The sequence below is a fragment of the Tetrao urogallus genome, assembly GCF_951394365.1.
Source record: "Tetrao urogallus genome assembly, chromosome: Z".
NCBI lineage: Eukaryota > Metazoa > Chordata > Aves > Galliformes > Phasianidae > Tetrao > Tetrao urogallus.
Genome location: NC_136816.1, coordinates 56994196 through 57014098, shown reverse-complemented (window position 1 = coordinate 57014098; position 19903 = coordinate 56994196). Strand labels below are relative to the sequence as shown.

The following is a 19903-nucleotide window of genomic DNA, read 5'->3' as shown; positions in this document are numbered from 1 at the left end:
GTCCGTATGTAAGGGTATATATTTCACAATATGATGTTATTTTCTTCATTTACTTTCAATTTGTGCAGATATAAAACTTTTTCAGGTTTCAGTGGTTATTTTGGAATTTATATTGCTTTTCCGTTATTAAAGTTCCAGGCACTCTTGGGGACTGAGAAGATTTTTAGGTGGATCGGGAAGAAATGATGAAGAACAAAAAAATCAAAACATGAAAAAACATGAGTTCTCTTCTTTCTCTTTCCTCCTTCAGCATCATCTGTGCTAAAGCCCTGTGAGGGCTGAAGTAGAGAAAACTTTGACCTGGATAAAGGAGAATGCAAAATACATTTAAAAGCTGAACTGTGAGCCAATACTTTTTAAACAAGTTCTTATTCTAGACCTCAGACACTTAAAAAACAAACAAACAAACAAACAAACAAACAAACCACTTGTTTTTATATCTTGCAATTTTCCTAAGAAATGAATCCAAATTGGATATGATTGTTGATAATATTTTCTTTTGTTAAGAAATAATCTTGAATCATAGTATCAGAGAATCATTGAATGGCCTGGGTTGAAAGGGACCACAATGATCATCTAGTTACAACACCCTTGCTGTGGGCAGGGTCACCAACCAGCAGACCAGGCTGCCCAGAGCCACATCCAGCCTGGCCTTGCATCCACAACCTCCGTGGGCAACCTGTTCCAGTGCTTCACCACCCTCTGTGTGAAAAACTTCCTCCTAATATCTAACCTAAACCACCCTTGTCTCAGTTTAAAACCATTCTCCCTTGTCCTATCACTATCCACCCTTTTAAATAACTGTACCCCCTCCTGTTTATACACTCCCTTCAAGTCCTGGAAGGCCAAAATGAGGTCTCTCTGAAGCCTTCTATCTTGATACTGTGGGAGTCTACTCCTTCTCCAGGCAACTCTTTCCCTAGTCAAAACTTATGTAAAATTTTATAAAATTTTAATGAAGTGCAAAGCAGTGCAGATGAAATTATTTTGTTTCACGTGACCCAAAAGGTCAGGAAAATAACAAATATGAGCTCCTAACTTCACTGAGTTTTCCAAATAACAAAAGCTTTCAGTACCAATCAGACTTGAAAGTAGGATTCCCTCAGCACAAGCTCTACACAGAATGAAAAGATCTGAGATAATAATAATGTAGAGTACACTACACCTCTTCTCATAATGCATTGCTCATTTACTTAGAAGTATTAATACAAAAGAGGGATCTGGCTCTTCTGGCAGCAGAAACATGAAAACAGTAATGCTAATCATGATTTCTATGTTGTGTGTATGTCAGAGATTAGCAAATGGTCTGACTAGATAGCTAACAGACAAAAAAAAAAAAAAAATACAAAGAGTCAGAATTGGAAACATAACAGTAATGCTTCCCTTGCCAAAATAAATATCCCAAACACTGTATTAGCCTGTGCCAACTTAGCAGTCTATAGTTCCCAGGCAAAACAATATCTGAAAATTGTGTTTCAGAGAAACAAAAAAGCAGTCTTCATATCAAAAAGACAATTAATTATCTTTCTTACTGGCTCTGCTCCTGCAAATGTTAATCTTAGTGGTCCAGTTGATATCAACAGGACCACGTTGGTAGTAAGACAGAATTGCCAAGATCAAGCCACTGTAAGAACAACAGCAAAACTTCCTCTAATATGTTTGGGAACATAATAATGAAAACAACAACAAAAAAATGCCATCATACTGAATGAGTTTTAGGTAGCATAAAGGATATTCATGGAACTCATTAATATATAAAACAATAAACTCTTACAACTTAATATTATCATGAAATTCTAAGGTGCAAAATAATAAGGAAAAAAGAAAAAAACCCTAGAAGTATTATCCAGTGTAGCACAGATTTGTACTGAAAACTTGCAAGTTACTCTTTGGAAAAAAAATGTGATGAAATCTGAAAATGTTCTTGTTTAAACATAATACCTCAGTACATTTAATAATAAAAGTTAGCTCTACAAAAGATCACTTTTACATATTATACAAAATGCAGAGTTTAGTGCAACCCACCGTGTCACACTTTTTTCAGTCACTCATCAGGAAAACTTGAAGTTAGAAAATCATGTAATTTCCACAGCTCATCTTCCTGTTGGTGACAGATTCGTCTTATACAGAATACAGATTCATGTTGTATCCCATCGTTTGTGTACATTTGTTTTCCAGCAGAAACCTCAGTTTATTTTCTTTCTGTTTCCTCTGATGATGAACATTATCCAATGCTTAGCTTGTGAAGTAAAATAAAATCAAAAACTACCAAAGTATACCAGCATTCAGGTGGCGCTCCTGTGAAAACATTTGCTTTATTTAATCAAATTTGAGAAATGGAGAGCTTATTAAAACGTAATTTATCAATGTTCTCTCCCCTGCTTTCTGATGCAATGAAGGTGAAGATTCTGGTTACAATATTCCTGAGTGCCAAACTGAATCACCAAGGTCAGTTTTGATCAACAAACATCCTGGCTGATGACAGTGAGTTGTGATCATGGTGATAGCATACGACATACACTTTAAACCATTACCTAATTAAAACAACAACAACAACAACAACAACAACAACAACAACAACATCAACAACAACAACAACAACAACAACAACCACCAAACAAAAAACCACAAAAAAGAGAGAGAGAAAGAGAAAGAAAAAGGGAGAGGGCAAGAAAGAAACAAGCTATGTCCTCATCGTTACGTGTCAGAAGAATGGTCTACTACACAAGCTTCTGTCTGATTCTCCTCCTCTTCTACTTCTTCCCCTACTTGCTCATCAAGAGGAATTTCAGTAGATTCTGAATCCTGGGTGCAAAGGGTCTTTGAGTCACTGCAGCTGGTGTCTTCTTCCACTTGACTTCCACTGTCCTTTTCAGTGTCTGACTCACCATCTTCCTCCAGTGTTAGTTCAAACTGGAATTTTTCAGTCTGGCCCTGTTTCTTACCCTCCTTCTGGTCTTCAGGTGCAGGAGAGGGACTCTGAGGAATTGTGCTCTGGTACCATTCTCGATTGTCCTCCAGTGTATCTAAGATATCCTGGGCATCCGGGTGAACAAGATCTGCCCATGTCTCCCACAGAGGATGAACAATGTAGTCAATAAAGCCCACCTATTTCAAGTAGTACAAAATCAGGGTGAGATCTTATTCACAAAGAAATAATAAACCATGCATATAAGTCACAGGCATTTAATCTATTTACTGCATAGAAGCTTTGGGTATTTATGCAGTCAAAAATAAACAGAACATAATGTCTGAGAAAGATAACTCTAGTAAGAGACACTAGACACACTGCTCTTAAGGTGTCTGAAAGTAACCCTTGCTGTTCTATGCAGAGAACAGGGTCTTTTAGCATTTCAGATGCCTCATTCAGAGTTCTGGATATAGACTTGGAAAGGATTTGTTTTCACCGTAATTGTTCTTTGCAAATGATTCCACTGCATCTAGCAAGCCAAACAGCTGTTTCATATTTAATTCTGCTTTTGGAAGAAATCCTAAATGAGCAGCTATAAAATATTCTTTACTGAAGCCAGTGCTTCATTGCAGATCACGATAGCGATGGAATTCCTTCAGCAAGCACAGTGCTATGCACTGTTTCCACAGTAAGAACCTCAGCTCCCCTCACTTGCTACACAGGAGCTGAATTAATTAACTGTGGGGAGAAGTAGGGGGAGAGAGGGGAAGAAATACCACTTTCAGAAACACACCAAAATATAAAGAATGGCTCTGGACATTCTTTTCCCAAGAAAGGCATACCAAATCAATTACCTGTGATTTTTCTACAGATGCATTGTGCTTATCACACATGGGACTTATCTCCATTCCTCTCTCTCTTTCCCGATCTCCTTGGCGGAAGAATTCCTCCATTATTCTGTCTGTCCATTGGCGGTAGAGATGGAGTGGCTTAGTTGGATTGCTGAGATCTGCACAGTGCACCATATTCTGAAGAACCTAAAATAGATTGAACACCTGCTGTGTTATTACACAAAAGAAAAACAGTTCCTTTTTCATTTACACATTTGGTTGCTGTGAAGCAGAATCATGAAAATACATGTAGTGCAAGATCTATTCTGAACAGCAAAACTAAGTATTTGGATGTTTTTCACACTTGCAGTAATAGCTATGAATTACCTCACTTCTGCTGCTTCTGCCTATGTAAGAGACAGAAAATATTTCAGAGAAAGACCAATGAGATGTTGGTAATTTGAACAATAGGGCAAAACCAAAACCAGTCCACAAGTACTTTTCCACCGTATCACTCAGTATGTAATGGAATACGTCAGATGTAAGAAACATGTAAGTCAAAAGAGGGAAAAGAACGAGTCATAAAATGTGTGAAAATGGACAACTGACCTAATCCACACTGGGGGTTTGTAGGCAAAAGTTATTAACAGAAATTAATACAAATGACTCTTTGAAGATGAGTTTTCTTACCTGAATCCTATCTGAATAGTTATCAAGAAGTAGGACACCAGAACTTGTCACTTTTTTGGTTTCAACCATAGTTTTTAAATCAGCCAAAAGATTCATATGCTTAGACATGTCTGTAGCAAGGACCTTGAAATAAACAATAAAAGAGAAAGAATGGATAAATGAGTATTACGTAAATTATTCTATTGACTTTAAAAAGCAGCAACAAACTATTCTCAGGGAAAAAATGTAACTTCTGTGTCTGAATTTGAATATACTACAGAAGTCTGAGTCTCATGTGCCACTAGTGTCCATCATCAATTCAGTAGAAAATTTGTAACTATGGTCGTGTAATAGCAGACTTACACATCAATTATGAAACAGCTTGAACCAGGACTGTGTACCTTCTAAAAAGGTAGAGTCAGTAATTCAAATTGAAAAGAACTCACTACTTATGTTTGGACAACACAGAATAAAACTTCAAATTTTGATTTCATTGATTATAGATCTAACATCATGTAAAATGAGACTGTTTTACCATTTATTTCACTGGCTCTGAGGAAAAAAGACTCTAAAACAGAACTCACAATGTCAATGACCATTTTCCTTAATGACTGCCTCTGTTTTTTGGTCAAATTCTGGAAAATGTCACAATTTTCTTCCTGGAGCAGCTTGAAACCCACAGCTAAGTGATGATTCTCCAGTACTGATGAGTCATTGTACATCAAAGCAAGTTCAGAATCTGCAATAACAGTCATAGGGTAGAACATTACTAAAATCTTTATTTCCACTAAATCCCTTATGATTTTTCAAACTCATTACATTCCTAACAAGATTTACAGATGAGCTTTCAGTAACAGACTTCCTGTAGTTCCCACAGAACCAAAACTTACAGAATTAACTGAATATCTTAACAAATCAAGGAAAAGTATGCTGGAAAAAAGCCAGCCTTGCAGTGCAGTGTGCTGGAATGGTGAGTTAGAAAACAACACAAGGAAGATATTTTTCAGAATACCTTTTCATCTACACACGAAACAATATGGAAAATATTATACAAAAATGCACAAACTAAAACACATTCTAATGTTTTTTTCTTCTAGTCCTGTCTTTGTTGCCACCATGCGTGCAAAAATTCAATTATTTAAGTGAAGTTGTATCTATCAGCTACTCAGATCTGGGAATACACAGCTGAAGCTTTGCTGCAGATCAAGCAAAGAGCATGTATCTTGGTTTCCAATGTACTTCCGCAGTTATCACATAAGTAGGCCTAGGGGTCATTAGTCTACGAGAACAGGACGTCTGTAGAGAAGACTCATAGGACAGTAATACATTTCTGTGTGGTTTGAAAATGCAAGCAGTGGCCTTGTCTACAGCCTCATATTTGAGTATGTTTAACTCCTGATGCCAAAATGCTGCTATCTCTAACAAAAGTGTTCTTCAGTCAGTCATTCAGGTAGTTGCAGGAGTAAGTGGAACTCATATCCCTTCTTAGCAGTGCCTGTACTGAGGCATATACAAACAGTTTGAACAGTCAGCTTTGACAAATAAAGGCAGTCAAGACAATTTTCTACACAGATTTAGGTTTCACACAGGGACACCACACAGCCAGCTTGGCTTGAAAATGAATCTATTATCAAAAAGACATACTTTTTATACAATTACGCTTGTGAAGTGCTGACATTAATTTCTATTTCTTAGTTGTACTATCTGAAATCTAACCATATGCAAGTCTGTTCTAAACCCTGTCGCTTTATCTTCCTTTATCACAGCTTTGTTTCAAAATTCCTCTGGCTCAGTGGGGTGCCTATAAAAACCCTGCTCTTCAGATTTCATTAGCTTCATTACGTATTCTCCTGCTGTCTTCCTCACTTGTCCTGAACCTATTGATCTCATAAACTGAGAAAATCTTCCTCTACCTTCCCTTATCTTGACGGCAGCAAAAATGTAATAGTAAAAGGAAAAAGAAAGCAAATTTGTCAAATTGTATCTCTTTCACAGAATTCTTATAGAGCTTGCCTACTTATCATTTTTCTTACAAAGAGGACAGGTAGCAGTTTATCTTCCTTTCAAATAGCATCCTGAAAGCTACTCCGTCTGCAAAGCATTTATCATTGCTGAACTGCTTCAGAAGGGCTGGAATTACAGACTGAGCTAAAACGTGTTTAACTACGTAATGGAGGTGGAAATGGAAGAAAGTTCATCTTGTTGGTAAACTCTGTAGCACACTGTAACCTTCAAGACTATTTGTCTGAAAGGGCAAGCTTAAAATGATCAAATAGTTATCTACCCTGTCACTAATACAATCCATATCTGTTTATATTTTAATAGTATTTCTGAGGGATCACATTTTTGGACAGCTTTGTAAATAGACCTTAAACTTTGAAAAAGGGAAGCAATACTTATAAATATCACATATAAATAATTATAAAGAATAATGTGAAATATGGAAATAAGTACATAATTAAGGTAACTGGAGATCAATTAAGCTTAAGTATTTGCACAATTCTTAGTGAAATGCTAATACTTTCTAAGTTTCATTGGAAAACTTAAACCTAAGTGGAAGAAAATGATCTTGTGGAGGTTAGAAAAATCTCAGATTTGAGAAATTTTGTATGTGTATAATCCATGTCATCACTGATTCTCAAGCTCTCATTGAAAACGTCAGTTAGTAGATACCTAAACAAACCTAAATTAAATGGTCTTTGTCTGTCTCTGTTCGTATGGTTCACACATGTAACAACTCAAGCGACAAAAATCCCATTTCCTTTGAGCTTGGCAACAGTAGTTCCAGCTGGTGACACTACTTGATTTACATAAAAGCCTTCTCTATCTAAAGCTGAACAGAGAGGGACAGGACATTTCTTCTAAGCTGCTAAACCAAAATTACTGCTAATTCAGCTGAATTTCAACCATCTGCCTAAAGGTGAGTTTCACATAGCAATTCTGGTCCCCCCATCTAGCCATTCTTACTGCTAATTTAAACAACATTCAAAAAAAACTTTCTACATAGCACCTCAGAGCCACAGATATCACCTGATATCCAATTTCTATTAAAAATGAAAGAATTTGGACACCACACAGTTTCATGCACAATGCCTGGTTTACTACATTTCTGCACCATGCTGCTGAACTGCACTTGTTACCAACACAGGGATCTCCTCTACCTTGTAGATTAGTCACCAAATTGAATTTCACTACAGGGTAGCCCTCAGGCCATTCAGGCAAATAAAATTAGATGCAGGCTAGACTGGAAGTGTTATCTGAATGTACAGCAGCAATGAGTCAGAACAGGATCTCCCTTCTTCAGACTATCCTGTTGATATGAGGTCATATTATTTTAGAACCAGAGGAACAGATTCACGCATGTGCCTAAATGACAGTGCCTATGAATGTGCAAACCGCATGGGTCAAACACAAAACCCTACATGTGTTCTCATTTATGTAGCTTTTTCTTCTTATGTGCTTGGATATTTTGCATTATTTTCAATTTTGTACTTCTGGGTTAGTAAAAGGGGAAGACAAAGGATGTCAAAATAAATAATATTTTAGGATAGAACTTGCACTGACTGACAGTGTGGTACCCACACTGTAATCAAAGCAAATTACAGGTGGCGAGAAGCCATTCAGTAAATATGCCACTGCTGTACTCAATGAGACTCGCAGTGCTTTTTGAGCAGAAGATAAAAGAGAGGAAGTAATCCATGCGATGCTGCACAGAACAGCCATGAAAAATGCAGAAAAACAACAAATCTGGAGATGGCATTAGGATCTCACTTCGTTAGTTTATTTTCCTCCATACACAGAGCACAATCTAGACTGACAAAAAAGAGATTTGCTACAGTTTGCAGGGGTAGGCTGAGAAAATTCAGTACGAGAGGCATGACTGTGTCAAGATGAGAAAATAAGCACAACAGCTGGGGAGAGGCAGAGATGGGCTTGGTGATCTGTTTTCTACAAAGAAACTTATTTTCTATATTTTTTTCAAAAAGTATGGCTATCCTTGGTCATAATGTATGATTCCAACATAACCGCTCTTTTTTCTAATCTTCCTTTATCTTCTACAACTTTATCTAATTAATTTAAACAAACTAACTAACTTCTAGGAAAGAGACAATATCCAATACACTGAAACAGTGCCAGAATTATACTTCATATCTTAATTCTGCTGGTGGATACTATGCGTATTTTATGTCTGAAGTAACAGATAATATAAAATAGTATTCAGTTTTATATATAAACATCTACCTATTTAATGAAGGAAGGTACAGATGCAAACAAACAAGGAGTTAACTGCATATTTTTCAGGTGCAAAGTGCAGATTTTGCAGCAAATTCTTGAGAAAACCACTGAACATGAAACTTACTTGTGTTGATAAGAAACTGGTTTGAAACCCCAGGATGATCTACATCATGTATTGCACTGGCAAAAATTGCTGCAAGAATCTCCAAATCAGTGAACACAGCCTAGAAAACCATGAAACAGAAATGACAATCACTAATAAATGAAAAACTGTTTTCAGTAAAACAAAACAAAACAAAACAAAACAAAAACCAAAAAAACTCAACTTTGAATCTAGATCTGACTGAACAAGCAAAACACATTTGAAATGCATCAGGAATCTCAATATATTTTACATATACGTTACTAAAACCTTTTGTAAATCATCAGTCATGTAGAATTTCATAAAATTTTCAAGGTTGCCCAAAGTAAAACTATCCTTATTTCACATTGACAGCTTCACTAAATTCGATAACTGAAGTATTTTTCAGTTTCAGTCTGCAAATAAGTCCATTTTTATTAGATCATTAATTACAGATTTAGATTTCTGATTTATAGTAGAAACTCAAGCTAAAAATTCCAGCCTACATTACACAAACAACACATACTCCTGCACTTGAAGAAAGAACATCTCCTCAGTGATGTGAGAAGAAATGGTGATAAACTACTAAGATATCTTACTTAACATTTATTGATTTTTATTCCATATGAGATTATCAGAAAGGTAGGAAGCGAGAACTGCAAGGGATCCATTACGTTACTGAGCCCATGCTCCTTCTGTCACAAGCTTTCAAGTTATATAATGGCTTTCATAACTGATCAACAACACTGAAATACATAGGTCAGCAATGGCATTGGGCAGATTTTACTTCACAAAGCTTCAGAGAACAAGGCCATAAGAAACAGATGATTAATTAACAGAAAGAAAAAAAAAAAGGACCTTACAATCAGCTCAGCTGTTTAGTAAAGTCAGAGTGATGTAAGAACATAGTCTCATGTTCCTTTGGAGATGATTAAAATCTTTCTCAAGAGAACTCCTGAGACTTTAAGGATCTTTGCCAACTGTGTTAAGATCCAATGATGGCCCTCCCGTTAAGAGGAAAGTAGAGCAGAGGAATTCAGTAATTTGAAAGATTGGTTGCAATGAAAAGGAATTAAAATGCAGCCCATCTTTGAAAATGAGGACAAAGCCTTCGTTCACCTGCTTGCTTTACATTCCTTTTTCCAGCACCTCACTGGGATATGTCAGTGCTTGATGTAATGAGGGCTGCACCCCCATCACTTTTTTTATGAAAAAAATTAGAACTTAATCCAGAGAAAATTTAGCATGTGCTCCAATCTGCTTGACAATAAACACAGAAATAGCTAAACAGCCCTCCATAGCCAGTACAAGCATGCACAAATTCAAAACAAAAAGCAAATGGCTCTACTGAGTAAAGCCCACTATACCCTCATCTTTTCTAAGCAATTTCACTGCAGTGAGTGGGAGTCCCAAAAATGAAATAATGATGGAAGAGGAGGCAGTTAATAATGAGACAGTAGAAAAAGTTATAAAGTTATGGCAGCACAAGTCTGCAAGTATTAGATCATGATTTTAAGAAAAATATGACACGTTCTGTATAATATTTATTGGTAAATAAATCTTGATCCTCAGAAAGTATCTTTTAAAGAGTGTAATTCATGAAAGAAACATCAAGATTTCTTTTGAAAAAACATTGCAGAAGCTAAAGTCTTTCTCATTTAGTTGCATAGAGTCTTAGTATGTCCTTTTCTCTCGTTTGTCTCTTTCCCACTGAAGCATAATTTACCTCCAATGCTGGGGTTGACAGCAGAACATGGGTTGACTGAACAACATCTGCAGCATGTATGTTATTGTGATATGCTACATCTGCATGGTAGTGGTCTTCTAGGGTCATCAGGTAAGTTATTAAAGTATCCACTGGAATTTTAAATGTTTTTAACAGATCTCGTTCCTAGAAAGGGAAAAGAGAAACAATTCAGATTACCAACTCCAACAAAATTTCTGAAATAAGCACAAAACTGCAAGACTGCTCCTACTTGCCTGAAAAACGGTGTGCATGATGACTGTCAAAGGTCTGTTTCCAGATAGCTCTGCTACCCTGAAAACCTGAAGGCCCCATTTGTTCACATCTTCTAGTTCCTAGAACAGAATTGAGCAAGAACCAATGCTGAAATCTTAACATACAGGACTCCAGCATTTTTCAGTTGAAACACTCACAAACAGCAGATCCATGATAATGCAAAGGCTGCTGTAGAGGCCCTGTAAATATTGTATGCTAAACTTTGCAAGGGGGAAAGCTGTTGCTAGTAACCTTGAAATAGTTGCATTTGCAGCTACCACCTTTCCTGATTCTAACCTACTAGGCAAGGAGTGCCACTTTTAAGTGGAATGCTACAGAAGGAGAAATGGTACAATATCTTGAAAAAACTGACACACTTTCCATCTCACGCCTGGTAGGTTCAAGGAGGGGGTGAATTGCTGCCATCTCCCCACATCTCAGCAATGGATTGATGGTTCATATGAAGTGGGGGCTTCCTGGGAACATACAGAGAGGCATATTTCCAAAAGCAAACATCTAAAATTGATTGAATAATCACTTTATACTAGTTTTACATCATTGCCATATAGTTACCGATGCAAAATCACAGGAAGTGTCCCTAAAAACAGATGTGCATGAAATGACAGAGCAAATGACAGGACTTGCAGCAATAACTCTAATGCTACATACAGTTGTGCATTTTTGAAGAACGTATGGCTGCTACATGTTTTCATTCCTCTGACTGTATACCAGTTCACTCTTCATTCCTCAGGTGTTGTTTAGGAATATGCAGCACTATTACTGTATCCACAACTGCTAATTTACATCCCATTTCCAGGCAGCTAGTATTCCTGCTGAAATCCTGTTCATGTGGAAATCAACCCTCAAGGCCTGATTCTGATTGCACTTGTTACTTTTCCGCTTCACTGGATTTATATTTAAGTGAGATCATCCTTTACTGCTATAGCTTGAAATCACAGTTATAAGCAGAGGATGGAATAAGTTCTCTATTTTTAGTTCAGTGGTTTAAATTCAAATATTTAAATATTCCCTACCTTGGCAAGAACATCTTCTTGGTCTGTTTTAACTCCAAACCTGGGAATACTGGAATTGGTTAAACTGGAGCTGTGCATCAGTTTTTTGACTCCGCTGATCTGAGACATTGGTCTCTTCTTTTTCTCTTTCTCTTTTTGTGTCGGAGAAGGGATTTCAACTTCATGTTGTTTATCTTCAAAAGAATGAAGAAAAATATTTTTGAAATGAATTAAAAATATTCTTGTCCACTTCACTGTTAAGTTTCATTAAACATTCATTAAATTTAACAGAACTTATAATTGCCACGGTAGATTTTGCAGCAGATACTTCACACTGAGAGCAGTAAAAACAAGAAACAAGATAAACATAGATCTGGACATCAGTAAAGCAGAACTATGCATCATAAACTGCATCATTTCTGAACTGGCTTCAAATATGACTTGTGACTGTTTTATTTCCACTTCTCCTGCATCCTCAGCACAAACAGAACAGGGTTAGTTGTTTAATTTAAAACGGGTTACTACAGATTAGCAGAAGACTGTATTTTCATTTGCCAAGAAAATTTAAAATTCCTTCTTTTCTGGAAAATAAAAAAAAAAAACACCAAAAAATTAAGACCATATTTTATAATTTTTCTAAAACATCTCAGGACTCCAAGGACCTGACAGCTGTTTGTGCTAAGACCTTGTACAACACAGAAAGGCTTTTGCTGGTGGAGCCATATCAACAAATGGTTTGCATGGGAAAGCAGCTCACATCAGCAGTGCAGCTTTTTTGTCTTACAATTTATAGCACCTATAAATACAGTATTACTGACAAAAAGTCTATTCTGCTAAAAAAAAACACAGCATTTTCTACTGAGTTTTTGCTTTAACAGCAGAATCAGTGGCATAACTTCATATACCTCATCAACGTATGTGCCAGTAGTGCTGTCAAAGATTAAAGGCAGAGTAAAGTATTTGTAGGCCATTGCCAGATGATCATTGCAGAAACACCATGAGGGTGTAGAGCACTGCAGACTTTGTGGCCTCCAATGGAACCCAAGTTAGGGCAACAGAGAGATTTCCTGCCAAAACTGCTAGTATTTTGCACAAATTTTTGTTCATTTCATTCATGTTGTTTTTAAATGTGGTGCTTTAATACTTCCTCTAAATCATCTCTTATCTGATAAAATATATCTGCACGTTTTCTACCTCTTAAGAAACCTCACAGCAAAACCAGGAATATCAGGGACATACTTCTAATGTGACACTCCAGAAGGAAAACTGGGATTTCATTTCTTAGAAGAAACAAAAACAATTTTAAAAAGTCAGGGCTCTTAAAAAATATATGTCTGTTTTATTCTTCTTGCAATGGTCATCTACAATAAAGGCTTTGAAACCAGATGAAAGTAGCTGGTCCATTCTTAATTTCTAGCTTGTTACTTTTCCCCTTTTCAGTTCTCTTTTTAATTACCCTTTACCAGCCTGCATTTACTGGACTCCTCAAATTCCAAACAAATCAGAGCAAAAGAAGAGACTGCAGAAATGTCACCAAGATTTAGCCTGTGGCACCAAGTTCCCTGGTTGCCCCACCACACTTGGCTCTCCACATGCGGACAATCAGGAAAAACGGGGTAGGATAAGCACTGGAGCTGTCGACAGGTACAAACTGACAACAGATGAGGAACAGTGACTTGTGTTCATGCTTTGATGTTTATGGTTTTGGTCATATTCACAATGCTTAGACTCATCAAAGGGAGATTCATAAGCTGAGCTGTCAGAACAATTCAAGTGAAAGGAAGGGTCTGTCTGAACAACTTTTGATCTGCTAAGGAATTCCACAGGATTGCCTGTGTATTTTGCTAACAATAAGATAAAGTGTCTCAGGACCATACCAATATCCACAAAAGTCAACTTGCCATTTTGACCCTGGTTATATTATACTCATTGGCAGGTTCTCTTACACTTTCTATTCACAGGAAAACATGCTAGTTACACTGAAAAATATAAAGCTTGGATATTAGCAGTCTCAAGATAGAAGCTTTAATTCTTTAAAAAGGAATGTATTTGTTATCACTAAAATAATTTTATACATGTCATATAGTTCTATTTGCAGTTCATCCATTCTGAAGATTGGTGAAAATCTCTCATTACACCTTCCTAAATCTCAAAAGTGAGTCTGTAGATGTTCAGGGATAAGTTACTGTCTTAGTAGATAATTTAATATATTATATGAATTATACATGGAGAGAATGCTTTCCTTCTGTTAATTGTTGCTCAGAATCTACACATTTAGGCTGCGCATTTTGATAATATTAGATTTGAGCATCTTATTTAAGCATAAGATTTAGTGGAGTTATTTTCCCCATGGTATGCCTCTTCATCTACGTTTTTAAGCATGGGTTTTCATTTATATGTAGCTGCAAAACAATATCCATGGCTCAGTAATTTGTAAGTGATGGCTTCTCCAGCACTCTTTCTGCTCCAGATTGAGGTATCCTGTAAGGCTGACAAATACATTTCCTTATCCTGTCAAAATGAGCCTTAAGTTTTCAAGTAAAGACATGCAGATACTGGTATCTCAATCTTTTCAGTTAGCCTAAGTAGGTCATCTTCTCAGGCAACATTACACTGTCATTTCCAGGACTCCTGAAGCTGAGGGACAGCAATTCACTACAATACAGGCTCATCACTTCCTTCATGTAAGAAATCCTGCTGTGCTGCAGTGCAGTGCTCAGGCATGCTACTGCAATCATGGATAATCCGAACCAGCCCATTAAGCAATCCATTCAGATTATGGTGACAATCAGCACAAAAAATGTCCCAACTATGGCAGAAATACAAGATCCTATGAGTGATCAGTACTTCTTAACACATTTGTTATCCTGATTTAGATATAACTATCTGTCTCTCCCCTCACATGCACAGTCTTAATGAACCACTGCAGATTTGTTTACTTTATTTCTTGTTCAAAATCAGCTGTATGGAACCAAGTCTTATTTCTTTTTACCAGTTTTATCAAGATACACACACTGCGATCTGCGCAACTATAGAGGAGAAACCACAGCCTTTGTAATACTGCAATAAGGCTTTTTCGATGCGTGCATCCCACAGAGTAAGCTCGTTAGCTGCACAAACTCTCCTGGCAGCTGCCTGCTCAGATGTTGACTTAGTCATATTCATCAGCCTTCTCACGGGTAGGCAGGGAATACCAAAGCATCTGAACTGTGAGATTTAATGAGGTTACTTGTGATTGTCTGCTTTCTGCACACTGAAACCGCTTGGCTCTAACTTTCCTTCTGGCCATAAGGGAAACAGAATGGAAGAACTATTTTTAATATATCGCATACTTCTCATTATATATTCATTGTTTAATTTGGTAGCAATCACTGTAGCATTACATGACAATATGTAGATGAATATTTATTTGTCACTACATTTACAGGGAACTACACACACAAACTAAATGAACTGTGATGGAATGGATCAACCGTACTCTGCTCAAATACTGGCCAATGAAATACTGAATGTACACCTTCTGAAGACAGAAAGCAATACGGAAAGCAACACAATTTTAAAAGCCTTAAAAACAAACAAACAAAAAGGTAAAAGGTCCCATCACTATCTTACCTAAAAATGTGTTCGATATGTATTCCGAGACCTGGTTGCCTGATCTGCTCATTTCAGACAGCTGAGTAAGCTCGCGGTTGAGCATACGTTTGAACTGGAAAGGAACAACAACAATAAATTGTAAATTAGTGATCAAGACATATTCCAGATAGGATGAGAGAATGCAGTTGACTTGTAATAGGGCAAAGGACACAACAGTCAGAATACACACTAAATTAAGGTAACAGTGAAAGGAAAAATGACATATAATTTTGTTCTTCCCTTCTACCTTATTCCTGGTTTGAACAATATAATTCTTTACTCCCAGAAATACTGAACAGTGATTCAATTACTTAGGCACAGGATCTTACTTTCAAGTGAAAGCTATAAGGCATATGCATAAAAATACAAACAGTGCATCTTTTTTTCAGGTTTTCATTTTAATTTGAAGATAAAATGCAAGCATGTTTATACAAGACCTTGTCTATTAGGATGTCTTATCATACTAATAAATTAACTTACTGTGCATTTTTGGTGATACATTTTACAACTGTTCAAGTTGCATGCCTCATCACTGATCTACAAAATATATTTAATGGCACTCCTTAGATGTATCAAATTTACTGAGTTCCTACACGCCAGTACAAACAGAACTAAGCTTATGTTTTTCTTAAAATTATTTTTGTCAATTCAATGACTTGCCCTGTCTGATGCCTCAGAAAATTTCCAGTACCCATATGATACAGAAAACAGCTATCTATGAAAACTTGCTTTCCCTGTGAGATAGCAAGTCCCACAGGTAATCTGTTTTATGCAAGAGGATATTAGCATTCCAATCACTTACAGCTAATTGCATCATTATAGTTCTTTCTTAATTCATTCAGAAATACAGGATTAAAAGACTTAAAGATTAAAAGATCCTTGCAGAATCCCAGAAGGGCTGGGGTTGGCAGGGATCCCTCAGGTTCATCTGGCTGCCAAAGCAGGGTGCCCCAGCCCATACTCAGGCAATTTCTGAAGGGGACTCCACAACCTCTGTGCTCTGACACCTGTGCCAGTGCTCTGACACCTGTCTTGATATTACCAATAAATAGAACTCAGCAATACCCATAATCCAGTAAAAAAAATCCTTCCAGTGTAAATCAATATCTGTCATAATGGAACTTAGTCTACTATTTCACCATCTTCTCATTTTTTATTAGTTTCCTGTCTTCTCTTAACAAAGTCAAGCAATTTATGTTATTTTCAGACTCATCTTCCACTTTGTTCACCCAGTCATGACTATTTGTTACATTAAGCAATCTCTGTCCTTAGTATACAACCCTGTAGAAGTTCTTTTTATGTAGAAAATTGGTAAATTCTTCTTTTATATATTAAACAAAGCACTAGACAAAACATTATCCATTTCTTTTCCATTTCATCCCACTGAAATCAAAGCCCTTGCTTCAAAGGGGCTTTGCACAGCTAAAGATATTATTTTCTTTACAATGCCTTTGGAAGTCACCAATTACTGTATTGCTCACAGTGCACCATATAAAAATTACCTTTAGTGTAACACTCTAACCATTAGCCACTGCATTTTCCTGCCACCTTGACATGCCATCAGCCCAGGAATTTCCTGCTACAAAGACTCCTACAACAAATGCTACTTCTGTCACATACCAAAGGCACAATTTTTATCTTAAACACACCCATGTGCCAGAAAGAGCTCAACAGATTTACGAAAATCTGAACCATACTGCAAACACTTTGTAAGCTATGAGCTTTATGGCTACATATTCTGCATGAAACCAGCACTGTCCTCTACAGTGACATTACGTGTGTGTGACCAATGTTATAAATATTTAAAAATGAGTCAATCCTTGCAAAAAAATAACATAACAATGCTAAAAGTCCTGAAAATACATTCTTTAATCTGTTAACATGCCTTTAAGTCCACAGCTTTTTTCACACACCCAAGGTGAGAAATAATTCACAATGACAATCTCACAGACTTATTTTTCTCCACACTACATTCAGAACCTGAAACTTTACATGAAATGTATAGGAATGATCAAATGCCAGAAGTTGACAAAATGGCATTAACTTCCAGATATGTCATCAGTATATTTACTACTGCCCCAATTTTCTCTCATTCTTAATTTTAATGCTGCTAATGTCTCTGGATCCCTCTCCACAAGTCTGTGTCTATCTAGCTGTTTCCTGATATGCCCCCATAGGTGATTCTGATGTTCAGTTTTTTCAGCTGCAGAGAAAAACAACTGCTGCTCTTTAAAAAAGGTTCATTTAGCCACTGCTCATAAGTATGGCTTGGGAACTCATCTATAAAAGCCTCCTCTGCAGCTACCTGATTAAAAAAAAAAAAAAAAAAAAAAAAAAAAAAAAAGTGATTTTTTTTTTCTCTGATTCATATATTTAATTTTGGGCAGAAAGGGAGAAAAATATCTTTCTTCCTAACACTGGAAGCTAGTTCCACTTACAGAAAGTGGATGGAGTACTTCGTGATGCTGCAGAATTACATTTCTCAAGCAATGCTCACACTCAGTGCTGAACACTCTGTATAATGACTGGCAGCTAGAAGTTTTCCAGCATGTTCAGTGTAATAAACACTGGGAGTCCTTTTTGCCCTCAGCTGGAACTTAGCATTTGGACTATTTCTACATTACACAGAATAATATCATATAAACACAGAGGTTAGTATATCCTGTGTGTTGTTGTTCTCCAGTGCTGAGAACAACTCTGGCTTTTGAGCTTTTGGGCTTTTTACTGTGCACTGGGCATCATCTTGAAGAGCTTGTAGTACATTCTCTAGGAATTTTGAAATAAATATTTATTGCTCACAGAGACAGAGGACTAGTCTTGATGGGGCACTAGTCCCTTCTACTTCTACATTTCTGTCTGATGCAGAGACCTGCCTTTCCTCCTCCAATCAACCCACAAGCCACCTGAACACATAAGCTAGACCATCAGCATAAAACCTGGAAAAGGTTGTGCTGCTGCTGAATGGATTTTAACTGACAACTATTTGAAAACATCTGGACTGAGATGGAGTTCAGAAAACTGCTTTGATTTCCTAATTATACATGACTAAACCTTATGACTGTCATCCACACTGAATCATATGAAGTTGTATACCGTAAGCAGACAGCTGTTTCTGATGAAGAACAATAAAGCATGAGAGAAATAGAAGAAATGAAGAGTGACAGAGATATTGCAAAATAATCAAAAAACGATCTGGTTTCAGTATATCTGCATGTTACTTAATCCTTTCATGTTTAAAATCTTCTTTGGAGAAGAAAAAATACACCAAATCTAAACCTCTAATTTTACCAAGTCTTCAGAAACTTTATACAGGCCTAAGCAAAACCCTATGCAGTTGCTTGTTCAAGGAACATCAGCTTTCCACACATTTATGTATCCCTGCACTGTTATTTGAGAATAAATCTCTGCCTAAGTCTCATGTGGCTCCCGCAAGATCTCACTGCAAATCAGAGGAGTTTCTGTTTTATCCGTGAGTCAACACTGCTTCAGTCATCCAGGAAACATCTCTTGTAAGTGCTTGGAACTTGGCTAGACTACCTATACTCTCATCATTTGTTATCTCAGAAGTAACATTTAGCACTTTTTGACAATAAGTCAAACTAACCATGAAGAAATTCTTGCTATTAATAGTAAATGTAAAACACATTTTAACTAAGAGTTTTTAAAAACTGAATAGCACATACACTCCTAGTTGAAGGGAATCAGTCACAATGGATCCAACCTGCTATTACAAATTTACATTTACATCATACAACTAAATTACGATACTGTCAGCTCAATATAGGCAGAAAGTGGAGGCTTTTGGAAGGGTTATGCATATATTGCATTATTCTTCAGAACGGTTTTCACATTTTACATGCTAGGCTCTGTAAGATTAGAAAAATGACATTTCTGTACCTCCCTAGAATATGACTGCCCTTGACTATCACCCAGGAAATTCCCTCAGGAAATGAACAGGCTATAAAATGTCCATTAAGTCAATTATGCAGTTCTTCACTGCTGAATACTGCTGTCACACAAGCAGAGTTTAGTAAAAAAAAGAAACAAAATCTGAAAATACCAAGAGAGCTGTAATGCATAAGAATAAATGTGTTGATAACAAAAGGTTTCTAAATAGCAGTCATCTTCAAAGAACACATTACAGACTGAGGAATGAGCTGGGTAGTTAAAGTCCTTCTACAATTGTGCTCTGTGTGTCCATGTCACTGTATAAATATATTACAGCCAACTGATGGTATAAATAAACAACTCTGTGGAGGAAAAGATATGATTTCTGATGATGTCAGCAAAGTTATGTAAAAAAATTTGGACTGTCTTTCGCAGTAACTCTATTCCCAAATGGTGGCCAGATTGATATAATTTGGGGAGATTTAGCATCTGTAAGCCAGAGGAAACTTCATGTTCAACTCCGAAGACACAAAGATCTACCCAGAAAATCAGTTCATGGCTATGAAGAAGTTTGGTCTGCACACTTAATATAAATGCAGTTTA

The 19903-nt window shown here is 36.7% G+C and overlaps 1 protein-coding gene across 8 annotated transcripts in view; it reads right to left on the bottom strand.

The window, feature by feature from the left end:
* Positions 1–2697: 2697 nt before the first annotated feature.
* PDE4D (phosphodiesterase 4D) overlaps positions 2698–19903 on the bottom strand; it is a gene marked incomplete at both ends in the record, with an annotated part of 482189 nt that continues 464983 nt past the window's right edge. For all 8 annotated transcript variants that reach the window (XM_079548413.1, XM_079548412.1, XM_079548414.1 and 5 more), the window contains 9 exons: positions 2698–3108; positions 3766–3948; positions 4432–4554; positions 4995–5149; positions 8771–8870; positions 10494–10658; positions 10748–10846; positions 11801–11973; positions 15392–15485. In XM_079548413.1, coding sequence (XP_079404539.1) covers positions 2698–3108; positions 3766–3948; positions 4432–4554; positions 4995–5149; positions 8771–8870; positions 10494–10658; positions 10748–10846; positions 11801–11973; positions 15392–15485 — 1503 coding nt within the window. The remainder of the gene's footprint in view (positions 3109–3765; positions 3949–4431; positions 4555–4994; positions 5150–8770; positions 8871–10493; positions 10659–10747; positions 10847–11800; positions 11974–15391; positions 15486–19903) is intronic.